This window comes from Carcharhinus amblyrhynchos, chromosome 8, assembly GCF_965287045.1.
Source record: "Carcharhinus amblyrhynchos chromosome 8, sCarAmb.v2.hapA, whole genome shotgun sequence".
Taxonomy (NCBI): domain Eukaryota; kingdom Metazoa; phylum Chordata; class Chondrichthyes; order Carcharhiniformes; family Carcharhinidae; genus Carcharhinus; species Carcharhinus amblyrhynchos.
The window spans coordinates 108,640,875-108,653,983 of NC_137331.1; the positions used below are offsets into that span (position 1 = coordinate 108,640,875).

A 13,109-nucleotide genomic window follows, 5' to 3' on the forward strand; every position below is an offset into this window, starting at 1 on the left:
AAATTCTCCCTCAGTGTGCCCAAACAGGCACTGGAGTGTGGCCACTAGGGGATTTTCACAGTACCTTAATTGCAATGATAATGTAAGCCTACTTGTGACACTACTAAACTAAACTCAAGCATCTTTAGCTGCCTTTTAATAGGTCTTCCTTCCATTACATTGTCAGAAATGGGCATGTTAACCGATGATTGCAGAGTGTTCAGTATCATTCACAACTCCTCAGACACAGAGCCTGAGCCCACATGCAGCAAGAGCTGAACAACGTTCAGGCTTGGGCTGATAAAATGAAAAATAACATTCACAGCACGTAAGTGACAGTCAATGACCATCTCCAACCATCACCATTTGAGTTTCAACATCAATACGATCTCAAGAGTTTCCAGCAGCATCAGTATCATGGGGTTTAAGCCACTGACCAAAAATAAATGGACCAGCCATAAAGCTATTGTGACTACAGGAGCAGGTCAGAGGCTGGGAAATCTGCACAGAACTAACCACCTGATTCCCCAAAGCATGTCCACCAACTACAAGGCACAATTCATCAGTATGATGGAATGCTTCCCACCTGCCTGGATGAGTGGCAACTCCAACGCCATTCAGGAAGCCCGACACCATCTCGGACAAGATAGCCCACTTGATTGGCATCTCATCCACTCAAAACTATATTATTCACTGCAGCAATGTGATGGAGAATGGCTTCAGTGTGAAGGTAGGACCTCATCTTCATCGAGAACAATGCAATGGTCCTTTCTGCATGTACCATGGACAGATGCATTTGCAACAGATAGATTGGTTAGGGAGAGAGTTCCAGAACTCCACTGCCCTTTATTATGAAAAGCTGCTCCCTACTTCACTTCTCAATGGCCTAGCCTCAAGTTAAACACATGCCACATTGTTCTGCATTTCTCCTACAAGAAAAAAATACTTTCTCTATATTTACACTAACAAATTTTAGACACTGCAATTATCACGCTGAACCTCAAACAAAGAATACAAGACATGTTTCTACAGTCTTTCCTCATTACTTAACCCTTCAACCTCATTAATTCAGCTCTCTTCACGGGGTACATTTCAGCTCTGTTGCAAGAATGGCAGAGAAGCAGGCAAGTTAGGGGTAACTGATTACTGTTCTTATTTTTTCCTATGTTAAAGGGCTGTTTGCTGAACCATAAAACAGCTGCTACAGGTCACATGATTCACTGGCCATCTGTTTTGGAACTTCCAACAGAGATTACAAGAACAAAATAGTTCCACTCTCACACCCCATCGTAAGGCCATGTTATAGTTTTAAAAAAAACTACACGACTAACAGACAAACTTTCTCCCCACCATCGGGACAATAAAAGACATTTAAACTTGTTATGCCCAAAGAGATAGAACAATCAACATTTTGTTCCTACAGGAAGCAATGGATTTTGACCAGAGGCACAGAAAATACTTGAGACTACAGTGAGCTCATTAATTGGCCAGATCACATGACCCCATACTTCTAGCCTTTTGGACAATTTGAATATTACATTTCTAGCCTTATTTCCAATAAAGTTTACAAAATTCAATCTATCTTATTTTGAATCTATGGTAAATGCCATCTTACCAAATGAAGGGCTCCAGGTGGTGGACTGGGTATCAATGCTAATTTTGCTGCAAATCGTCTAACTTCATGATCAAAATCAACCTCGCGACATGATTTCACCTGCTTTGTCAGACTGAAAGACAGACCAGAAACCTTGTGAACAATGTGAACAAAAGCATGCAATAATAGCTTCTAAACGTGTGCTACAACAGCAAAATATTAGATTTAAGGAACCTAGCAAATTGAGGTATTTGTATTTGGAAATAAGTCTAATTCCAGGGCTGCGCTCAGTTAGGGCAATAATCCTGGGTAATGGAGAGAGGAGCCAGCCAGTTTTGCTATTCAGGGCTGCTAACCCAGCTCCTGACTCTCAACTGTCCTCGGGTAACTAAGGATGGGCAATAGATGGCTAGTCAGCGATGCCCATGTCCCATGAATTTTTTTTTAAAATGTGGGTTGTTCTGATTGGTGTATTATAGTTTGTGTTCACAATGTTCCCATAGTGTAATAAGGTAAAACATTTCAGGGTTTGGAAGACATGTTGAAGATGGTAGTGATCCTATTATTTTCATGTTTCTCCTCTTAATGGTAGAGGATATGAGCTGGTAAATGGTGTCAGAAGAATTTTAGTGCTGCTACAGTGCATCTATAATAGATGATGTCTACAGCACCCGCTGTACACCAATGATAGAGTGGGTGGGCGTGAATTCAGAAGTTGAATGCTGCTCAAGTGGACAGCTTTGCCCTGGAAGGTATTGAGTTTGTTGAGTATTACTGCAGCTGTACCCATTCAGGTTATTTGGGAACATTGCATCACATTTCTGACTTGAACATTATAGAAGATGGAGAAGCATTCAGGAATCAAGAAATGATCCACGTATTGCAGAGTACAGAGCCTCTGCTTTGCTCTTGTACATGATATTCATATATTCTTATATTGTGTGCAGAATTGTCCATTTGTGAAAGCAGAGTTCTACAGCTATAAGAAGAAGGGTTATCTTGCAAAGGCAGATGCAAGATGATAAACAGAGATAATACTGGCTGGAGGAAAGGGCAGCTTCTGCATACAGTTTTTTTTTTATTTATTCAGGAGAAATGGGTGTCGCTGGATGGCCAACATTTATTGCCCATCGCTAGCTGCCTGAGAGCAATTGAGAGTCAACCACATTGCTGTGGCTCTGAAGTCACATGTAGGCCAGACCAGGTAAGGATAGCTGATTTCATTCCCTAAAGGACATTAGTGAACAGAATGAGGTTTTCTGACAATCAACAATGGTTTCATGGTCATCAATAGATTCTTAATTCCAGATTTTTTTTATTGAATTCAAATTCCACCATCCTGCCATGACAGGATATATGGGTCCCCAGAACATTAGCTGAATTTGTGTGTTAATAGTCTAGTGATAATACTACAAGGCCATTGCCTCCCCATAAGTTGTTGAGCTGCAACAGGTTGTTGAAGGGTCTGTTGATATCCATATGACCAGAAGCAAGAGGATGACCCATGGATATTCACAGGGCATCGTAGTCCAGTAGCATTAGATGAAGTTCCTGTAAAGATGGAGTTTGACACAGGCGCATCAGTTAGTACAATTCCTGATTCACTGCATCATGAAAAATTAAGTCAACATCAGCTGGAAAAAATAGAATTATGTAGTTACGAAGGAGAGCATGTTCCTATATTTGGAATTGTGTCGATTCCAGTCACATTTAATCAGCAATGGGCAAAATTGCCTAACAATGTTGTGATCATGGAAAATTCAGCCTTTGGGAAGAAATTGGTTAGCAGAACCTAAGTTAAATTTAAGCAGACTTTTTCACTTTGAAGCAAAATTCACATTGCAAGGCAGCATGATCAACACCCTTAAGTTTTCAACGAAACCAGCAAACCACTTTAAAGATACAAGGGGAACAAACATACTCTGAGCAACTTGAGACCAGTTCATTGCAGGGCACATCCAGCACCCTATTCTCGAGAGGAGGTAGAACAAAAACTGAAGATTTGAGACTGAGAACTAAAAAGCTTCAAAACTAAAAACATTAGTAGAACAGGTGACACTGTAGCACAGCAGTTAGCATGGATAGCTCACGGCTCCAGAGACCCAGGTTCAATTCTAGCCTTGGGTGACTGTCGGTGTGGAGTTTGCACATTCTTCTTGTGTCAGTGTGGGTTTCCTCTGGGTGCTCTGGTTTCCTTCCATAGTCCAAAGAGGTGCGGGTTAGGTAGATTAGTCATGGCAAATGTGTGGGGTTACAGGGATAGGGCAGGGGGCAGCGCATGGATAAGATACTGTCAGAGTTCAGACTCAATAGGCTGAATGGTCTCTTTTGCATTGTAGGGATTCTATAATAATTGTCTCCCAAAAAAAAAACACAGCAACTAGGTTCCTTCCACAATACTAATCCCAAAGACTGGTGGTAGAGTAAAAATATGTGGGGGTTACAAGGTAACTAACTCAGATACTGGAATGCAATCCATCTGAAACTATGCCAAATCTGACGGTCCTGTTCACAATGTCAGCAGGCCAGATTTTTTCTGATCCAACAAATGCCCATCAGCAACTTGAGTTAAATGCATGTTTGACTAGCAATACACATAAAAGGTCTCTGCCAATTTCATACGCTGTCATTTAGAATTTCTTCAACTCCTGGAATTTCAGTAATGAATCAAGTTCTTTCATTTGGGTGGTTTACTTATTTCATCTCGAAACATGCAGATCCAAGACGACAGGCTGAAAGAGTTAAGAAAAACATGAAGTTTGGGTGAAGGAACTCAAATATAAGTTGTTTCAAAAACCATTAAGATAGGAGTGTACTAGTGCCCTCTTGTGACCATTTATGTGCATGGAAAAATGAAGGAAACTAGTTCACTGTTACTGACCAAATTTGTCCATGCAAGGGATTTTGTTCATAAAAATATAACGAGAGATTGACTACAAAAGCAAGGATGTGACTATGAACTTATAGAAAGCTCTTGTTAGACCCCAACTAGAATACTGCATCTAGTTCTCACCACCACATGAGGAAAGATATGAAGGTGCTCGAGATGGGTGCAGAGGAGATTTACCAAAACAAATCCAGGAATGGACGAGATTTAGTGACAAGGTTAAGTTGGAAAACATTGCACATTCGCTGAAAGCAGAAGGATGAAGAGAAACAGATTTAAAATGAAGGGCACGAAATGCAGGGGAAATGTGAGGAAGAACTTCTTCTTTTACACAGCAAATCTTAACGACACAGAACTCACAACCCATGAGGGTGCTGAAAGCAGAAACAATCAATGATGTCAAAAGGAAGTTGAATAGAGTTAGTTATTTGTATTTATTCTTTCTGGCTCACTGGAGCTATGCTGTATTAATGTATGCACCTCAGGCTTACCACTTTCTGGTTGAAGAAATTTCTTCTCATCTCCGTCCTAAAAGGTTCACCCCATATCCTCAGATTATGACCCTAGCAACTGAGTTTGTGTATGCAACACACAAAGTGTCTGCTGAAATGACACCCAAAGCTGCCAAACCTCATTCATGTTAAAGGTGTGCAAAGCCAGGGCATTCTGCTGCTGAATGCTGGTGTAAAGACATAAAACATCCAAGCAATAGAAAAAAAGGACACAGAGGATGCCTGCAGGAAGAAAAAGGTGAGCTATGAATAAAATAAGAAGCAAGAACAAACCAAGACAGCACTTCAACCAAATAAAAGGAGCAATGTCCATGCTGCACAATAGGGTCAAAAAGAGACTCAGTCAGAGGTGTTTTCACTACATGTGCTAGCCATCGTTGATACTACTGGGTCATTCCACTGCTAGATTCACAGCCAGAAACCATCCTTCTTCAGTCAAGCTCCAGTTGTCCTACAGGCATGCAGGGAAAGTAATTGCAATCTCACAGTGCAGCATAAACTACAAGCAGTTAAAATGCACAGACTCTGAGTTCAGTTCAAGCAAACAAAATCATTCGCTAATGCTTACCAGGAGAGAGAATCCTTAAAGGCTGTATAATAAGGAAATTTAGATATCACACAAATGCTGGAAGGAGCATACAAAGACATCCTCGGGTGATGCACAGCTATATCCCAGTGTGTTTGTCCATTTTGGAAACTACTCCCTTCCTGTGAATAAAAAATTCCCATTACACACCTGAAAAAATCACATTTATTGAAAGCTATGTTTTGCAATAAAACTAATCCCTGCAGATTTTTCCAATAGCTCAATTCATCAACTGCATAATTTACTCAGCCACTCCCTAATGAGGTAAATCTTATATAAATAAAGGAAAAACGTCGTCCATACCCACAATCCATTTACGCAGAGAGCGGACGGACAATCCTCCAAGTATACAAATTGGGTCATGTTGGATTCTGTTGTCAAGACATTAGTCAGTGAAAAAGAAAGGCCTAAATTGAAGAAAGGACATTTCAAGAGAAGAAAGAAAATAAGGTGACTCAAGATGTTACCACAACAAACATAGCAGATTGCTAGCTTAATGAAGGAAAAATTCAAACCCCAGAATACCAGAAAAAGAAATTGAAAAGGCATGGATGCCATGAGCGAGGCATACTGACAGGACAGTTATCAGGCATGTATTCTAATAAAATTGGAAGCTACGTTTGTCAAAGATTATGAGTAGCTTCCCTGGAGCTTCTACACTGCATACAGAAAAAAGAACAGGACTGCTAAAAAAAAAAAGAGTAATATTAGCCAAATCTGTGTGAAATCAGCAAAATTTTCACAAAAGAATCAGGAGATTTTCAATGGGAGTTGTCCAAAACCAACGTTTTTTATGACTTTCTAATGTTAGTTTGAGGTTTAATTCTCCCAAATCAGAAAACTGGCCACATCCCAGGTTAACCCAAACTCATCCAATTTTTCTGCTTAGGGAAAGCTCTGGTTACAGTAGGCAAGTATCAAATATATTTATTCACACACTAATTTATATATACCACTGAAATGGATAACTAGCTGAATACAGTTTTCAGAAAGCCATTTTTAGCAATTTGAACTCGAATTACTCTCAAGTGGAGGACTGGCCATTCATTAGAAATGTTTACTTTTGGTGATAAATTCACTTTCAACTGTATTAATAAAACTGTACTCACAAATACGTCAAGAAATACTTTTTAATCCTACTTAAATATTATGCTGTCATAAAGCTAGTTCAATGAATGCATTACATTTGCAATACAATCCCATCTGCATGGTAGCACAGTGGCTAGCACTGCTGCCTCACAGTGCCAGGGACCCGGGTTCAATTCCCAGCTTGGGTCACTGTGCGTGTGGAGTTTGCATGTCTGCGTGGGTTTCCTCTGTGTGCTCTGTTTTTAAATTACTTTGCATTGATTCTTTCCTGATCTTTAAGCTCTTGCATTGTTGATGTGAAATTTGTCTTTAAAAAAAAAATCTTGCACCTTTAACGAATAAAATTTCCCAAGAATCTTTGCATGATGTTCTGAGACAAATTCGACAAATAGCCACATATTGGAGGAGGTGTTCTGGGAAAGCTTGGTTGAAGAGTTTGATTTTAAGAAGCAATTTAAAAGGAAAAGAAAGCATTTCAGGGAGGGAATTTTAAAGTTTCTGTACTTGGCAGTGGAAGGAAGAACCATTAGAGCAATTAAAATCTGGGGGTACTCAAGAAACCAAAATTAGAGGAGTATACACATGGGGGTTACAGGGCTGGAGTTTCCTCATCTTGAAAACATTCCCAGATCATTCTATAAATTAAATCAGTCTGAAAGACACGCTGGTTAGGTGCATTGACTCGAACAAGTGCTGGAATATGGCGACTAGGAGATTTTCACAGTAACTTCATTGCAGTGTGAATGTAACTCTTACTTGTGACTCATAAATAATAAAGAAACTTCAATTTTAGCAAAAACTTGAAATCGCAATGACCACATTTTAAATGTCTTTTGAACACAATTGTCAAGCAGAAACTGGAAATTCTCACCAACTACAAAAGTACTGATTTAATTTATAGAATAAGAACATAAGAACATAAGAAATAGGAGCAGGAGTAGGCCATCCAGCCCTTCGAGCCTGCCCCGCCATTCAATAAGATCATGGCTGATCTGTCGCTGCTCAGTTCCACTTTCCCGCCCTCTCCCCATAACCCTTAATCCCCTCTCTTATCAAAAACCCATCAACCCGCGTCTTAAAAATATTTAGCGAGGCAGCCTCCACCACTTCAACGGGCAGAGAATTCCAGAGATTCACCACCCTTTGAGTGAAGAAGTTCCTCCTCAACTCCGTTCTAAACCGCCCCCCTTTTATCTTGAGGCTGTGCCCCCTAGTCCTACTGTCTTTTTTGAGCGGGAAGAGTCTCTCCACCTCTATCCTATCCATCCCATTCATCATCTTATACGTCTCAATGAGATCTCCCCTCATTCTTCTAAACTCTAACGAGTACAAGCCTAGTTTTTTCAGCCTCTCCTCATAGCTCAAACCCCTCAACTCCAGTATCAGCCTAGTAAGCCTCCTCTGCACTCCCTCCAAGGCCAAAATATCCTTGCGTAAGTACGGCGCCCAAAACTGCACACAGTACTCCAGCTGCGGCCTCACCAATGCCCTATACAGCTGCAGCAAGACCTCCCTACTTTTATATTCAATCCCCCTCGCTATGAAGGCCAGCATCCCATTCGCCTTCCTGACCACCTGCTGCACCTGCAAGCTGGGTTTTTGCGACTCATGCACAAGGACCCCGAGGTCCCTCTGCACCATCGCCTGCTGCAGTTTATAGAATGACCTGGGAATGTTGTCAAGATGAGGAAACTCCAGCCCTGTAATCCCCATGTGTACACTCTTCTAATTCTGGTTTCATAAGAACATAAGAAATAGGAGCAGGAGTAGGCCATCTAGCCCTTCGAGCCTGCCCCGCCATTCAATAAGATTATGGCTGATCTGAAGTGGATCAGTTCCACTTTCCCGCTTTCTCCCCGTAACCCTTAATTCCCTTTTCTATCAGAAACCAATCTACCCGTGACTTAAATATATTCAGCGAGGTAGCCTCCACCACTTCAACAGACAGAGAATTCCAGAGATTCACCATCTTTTGAGTGAAGAAGTTCCTCCTCAACTCCGTTTCTTGAGTATCCCCAGATTTTAATTGCTCTAATGGTTCTTCCTTCCACTGCCAAGTACAGAAACTTTAAAATTCCCTCCCTGAAATGCTTTCTCTTCCTTTAAAGTGCTTCTTAAAATCAAACTCTTTAACCAAGCTTTCCCAAAACACCTTCTCCAAAATGTGGCTCTTTGTCGAATTTGTCTCAGAACATCATGCAAAGCTTCTTGGGAAATTTTATTTGTTAAAAAGGTGCAAGTTTTTTTTTGAAAGACAAATTTCACATCAACAATGCAAGAGCATGAAGATCAGCAAAGAATCAATGCAAAGTAATTTAAAAACAGATCATGGCTGGGGGACATTAAATTGGAGGAGGACAGAGAGAATACTGTTTCCCATATATTGCCAATGCAGGATTGGAGGACCACCAATAAACAAGAGGGAATTCAGTATCTCCCAGAGAAATACTGGTTCCAAACTTCTTTAGGAGCTGAATACCAAGGATACACAAAGAGGACAAAAAATGTGACATCAAGTCACTGATTGAGAAAGATCATCATAGCACAAGGGAATCAAAATATGACTTTCTGCAGTAAATGGAGCAGAAATGACACCGTGGTAAAGAAAGAGTAAAAAAGATAGAATTGATTGAAAAAGGAGCATAAATCCATATGTTAGAGCCACAAAGAGTAAATAGAAAAAGTATGGCTTGAAATAGAAAAAACTAAAATAACTTGCTGGCCTGCCAATTCAAAATATGAGAGTGGCTAACAGAAGCAGCAAAACGGGCATGTTACATAATTTCAAGATTTCAAAACTAACTGTTTCCAATATATCACAGGGAAGCAGAATCTATTGAAATAATCCCTCACTCATTAAAATGATACTTTCACAGATTGGTTTGGAATCAGCCTTATTCAGGTATGGGACATGACCTTTGGTTCTCATGGTCCAACATGGTGAGACAGATTGTCATGGTCAAAATTCTCCAGTCTCTTCAGAATCCAACTACCTCTCAACGTTCTCTTTCTCAGTGAGAAGGCAACTAATTTATGTAATCTCTCCTCATAATCCCACCATTATTCAGGGTGGCACAGTGGTTAGCACTGTTGCCTCACAGCACCAGGGAACCTGGGTTCAATTCCTGGCTTGGGTCACTGTCTGTGTGGAGTTTGCACATTCTCCCAGTGCCTACATGGGTTTCCTCCAGGTGCTCCTGCACAAGACATGCTGGTTAGGCTGAGGGAGAATTTAGCATGGTCAATGTACCCAAACGGGTGCCAGAGTGTGACAACTAGGGGATTTTCACAGTGACTTCATTGCAATGTTAATGTAATGTTAATGTTAACCTATGACACTAATAGATAAATAAACAAACAAACTTTCATTTGGGTTGTCTCATCTGTATCCTTTCAATAACTACAATAACTTTTTTGCACTGCAATGGCTGGCATTGATGGTACATTAAGTAGCCAAATTACCTTACTATTTCATCTCAATATTGATCTTATACTATATCTCTTTTGATTTGCTTTACCCACTGCCACCAACAGTTAACAATTAACTAAAGTTGACAGATATCTCCAGATTTTATTTTTTTTACAAATTCACGATATTTATTCAATTGACACACATCTTTCCAAATGTATTTGAACCCCACTTAAGTACTTTGCATTTTCAAACAGTCAAGTTAATCTTCCTCGTTCTCCCAATTCTCAATTATATTAAACCCTGCATATTGTCATGAAACCATGAAACAAAATAAGTCACAAGCCATTCGGTTGGATCAATCGCTCAAGAAGGCAGCTCGTCACCACATTCTCAAGGGCGACTGGGGTCGAGAGTTTTACAAAAAAAACTAATCAACAGATCAGAAAGCATATTCAAAATGAGAAGGGTTTTGGCAAGGAAAATTAGGAAAAAAGGCTTTATTCAGTCACTAACTCAATAGTTGAAAGCATAATTTTAAAAGATTAACAAAAGAACAAAGCCTGAAGATGTTACATTATGGACAGCCTCATCAAAAAGAAGCGGTGGAAGCATCAGAATGAATAAAGATTTGAAACCGATAATTTCCAAAAAGGCATCGAGAACGGGGAGCATGAAAAGTTGGCAGCTCTTTCAAAGTTACCAAGAATCAAAGCAGGAAAGCTCTGAAAATTATCCTTTTCTCTGTAGGGAAATCTTGCATCAGTCAGCAAGTGATTACTGCACTGGGGGGCACATACTTATTATCTGACTACCCTGTCAATTCCTGACACGCAGTTAGCATCCTGTATCAGTTGATCAGACCAAAGAAAGTACAACAATCCGTACCTCAATTTGGGAAAAGCGCTCAAGTGCTTTCACATGGCAAGACCCAAAGGGCAAGAATTTTACCCACTGCCTTTTTAAATTAAGTTATTATTGCAAGCTTTATGTACCTGAATAGGTCTGTAGAACTGCACTACTACACCATAGGTTCTTGTTCCAAAAACGTCTGTGAACACCAGGAAATGATAGTGGTCCTCCTTTGGTTCAGTTTCTATTTGCAGTTCTCCTGTAAACAAGCAAACAGTATTGCTCAGAGCAGCGCATTATTTTGCGGAGTTTTTTTAATGCTACATTTTTTAAGTGTACATGAACAGCAAAATTTTCACTGTACAATGATGCAAATAATGGGTTTATGTTCCCCAAATAACCCCCGACTAAAGACAAGGATATTTTAAAGCTTCACTTTATTAAAACAGAACATAAAAATGTGATTGAGTGAAATTAACGCTTGCAATTATGGACCCCCCTACCAGCTTCAGACCCTCCACTGCAGCAGTCCAGTTTAATCCTGGCGTGGGTGGGGAGTGGATTCAATATTTAGGAAAGATGGCTATCTTCATCCAAAGGCAGCCCAAGTAGAAGGAACACCCACCAGGCCAGAAGACTCCAGCAGGTTTCCTCACATGGCATGACACCCTTCCACCGCTTAAGAGCTTCGACTCGTTTCTGTGATTAAAAGAGGTCTTATTGAGCCTTTCCACCCCAGACTTTGGCGGGAGAAAAGGAGGTAAAAGGAGTCACTGAGTCTCCAGCCCACACCTTCCTGCGCAAATAACAGATCCCTGCCTTCAGAAGGATATTAAGATTTTGCCCATTATTCATCTTCAGTTTTCAAATCACATAAGAACATAAGAACATAAGAAATAGGAGCAGGAGTAGGCCATCTAGCCCTTCGAGCCTGCCCCGCCATTCAATAAGATCATGGCTGATCTGTTGTGGCTCAGTTCCACTTTCCCGCCCTCTCCCCATAACCCTTAATCCCCTCTCTTATCAAGAACCCATCAACCCGCTTCTTAAAAATATTTAGCGAGGCAGCCTCCACCACTTCAACGGGCAGAGAATTCCAGAGATTCACCACCCTTTGAGTGAAGAAGTTCCTCCTCAACTCCGTTCTAAACCGCCTCCCCTTTATCTTGAGGCTGTGCCCCCTAGTCCTACTGTCTTTTTTGAGCGGGAAGAGTCTCTCCACCTCTATCCTATCCATCCTATTCATCATCTTATACGTCTCAATGAGATCTCCCCTCATTCTTCTAAACTCTAACGAGTACAAGCCTAGTTTATTCAGCCTCTCCTCATAGCTCAATCCCCTCAACTCCGGTATCAGCCTAGTAAACCTCCTCTGCACTCCCTCCAGGGCCAAAATATCCTTGCGCAGGTGCGGCGCCCAAAACTGCACACAGTACTCCAGCTGCGGCCTCACCAATGCCCTATACAGCTGCAGCAAGACCTCCCTACTTTTATATTCAATCTCCCTCGCTATGAAGGCCAGCATCCCATTCGCCTTCCTGACCACCTGCTGCACCTGCAAGCTGGGTTTTTGCGACTCATGCACAAGGACCCCGAGGTCCCTCTGCACCGTCGCCTGCTGCAGTTTTTCGCCACGTAAGTAATAGTCCTTCCTACCATTCTTCCTACCAAAGTGGACCACCTCACACTTGCCAACATTAAATTCCATTTGCCATTTCCTGGCCCATTCGCCCAGCCTATCTAGATCCTTCTGTAGACTCTCCACACCCTCTGCACAATTTGCCTTTCCCCCAATCTTGGTGTCATCAGCAAATTTCGACACCCTGCACTCGGTTCCCTCCTCCAGATCATCTATATAAATGGTAAATAGCTGAGGCCCCAGCACCGACCCCTGGGGCACTCCACTAGTCACCAACCGCCAATCCGAATAGCACCCATTGACCCCCACTCTCTGCCTCCTATTTGACAACCAATCCTCTATCCACGCTAACACCCTACCCCCAACTCCATGTCCCCTGACCTTCTGCAATAACCTCTTGTGAGGTACCTTGTCAAACGCCTTCTGAAAATCCAGAAAGACCACATCCACCAGCTCTCCTCTATCCACTGCCCTAGACACATCCTCATAGAACTCCAGTAAATTTGTCAGACACGACTTCCCTTTAATGAAACTGTGTTGCGTCCGCCCTATCAAGCAATTC

At 41.4% G+C, this 13,109-nt stretch overlaps 1 protein-coding gene across 2 annotated transcripts in view; it reads right to left on the reverse strand.

Annotated features, from left to right (window-relative positions):
• Positions 1–13,109, reverse strand: part of dennd3a (DENN/MADD domain containing 3a) — a 134,818-nt gene that overhangs the window by 82,244 nt on the left and 39,465 nt on the right. For both annotated transcript variants that reach the window (XM_080194609.1, XM_080194608.1), the window contains exons 4-6: positions 11,052–11,167; positions 5,541–5,680; positions 1,595–1,706 (exon numbers count right to left, since the gene is read on the reverse strand). In XM_080194609.1, coding sequence (XP_080050735.1) covers positions 1,595–1,706; positions 5,541–5,680; positions 11,052–11,167 — 368 coding nt within the window. The remainder of the gene's footprint in view (positions 1–1,594; positions 1,707–5,540; positions 5,681–11,051; positions 11,168–13,109) is intronic.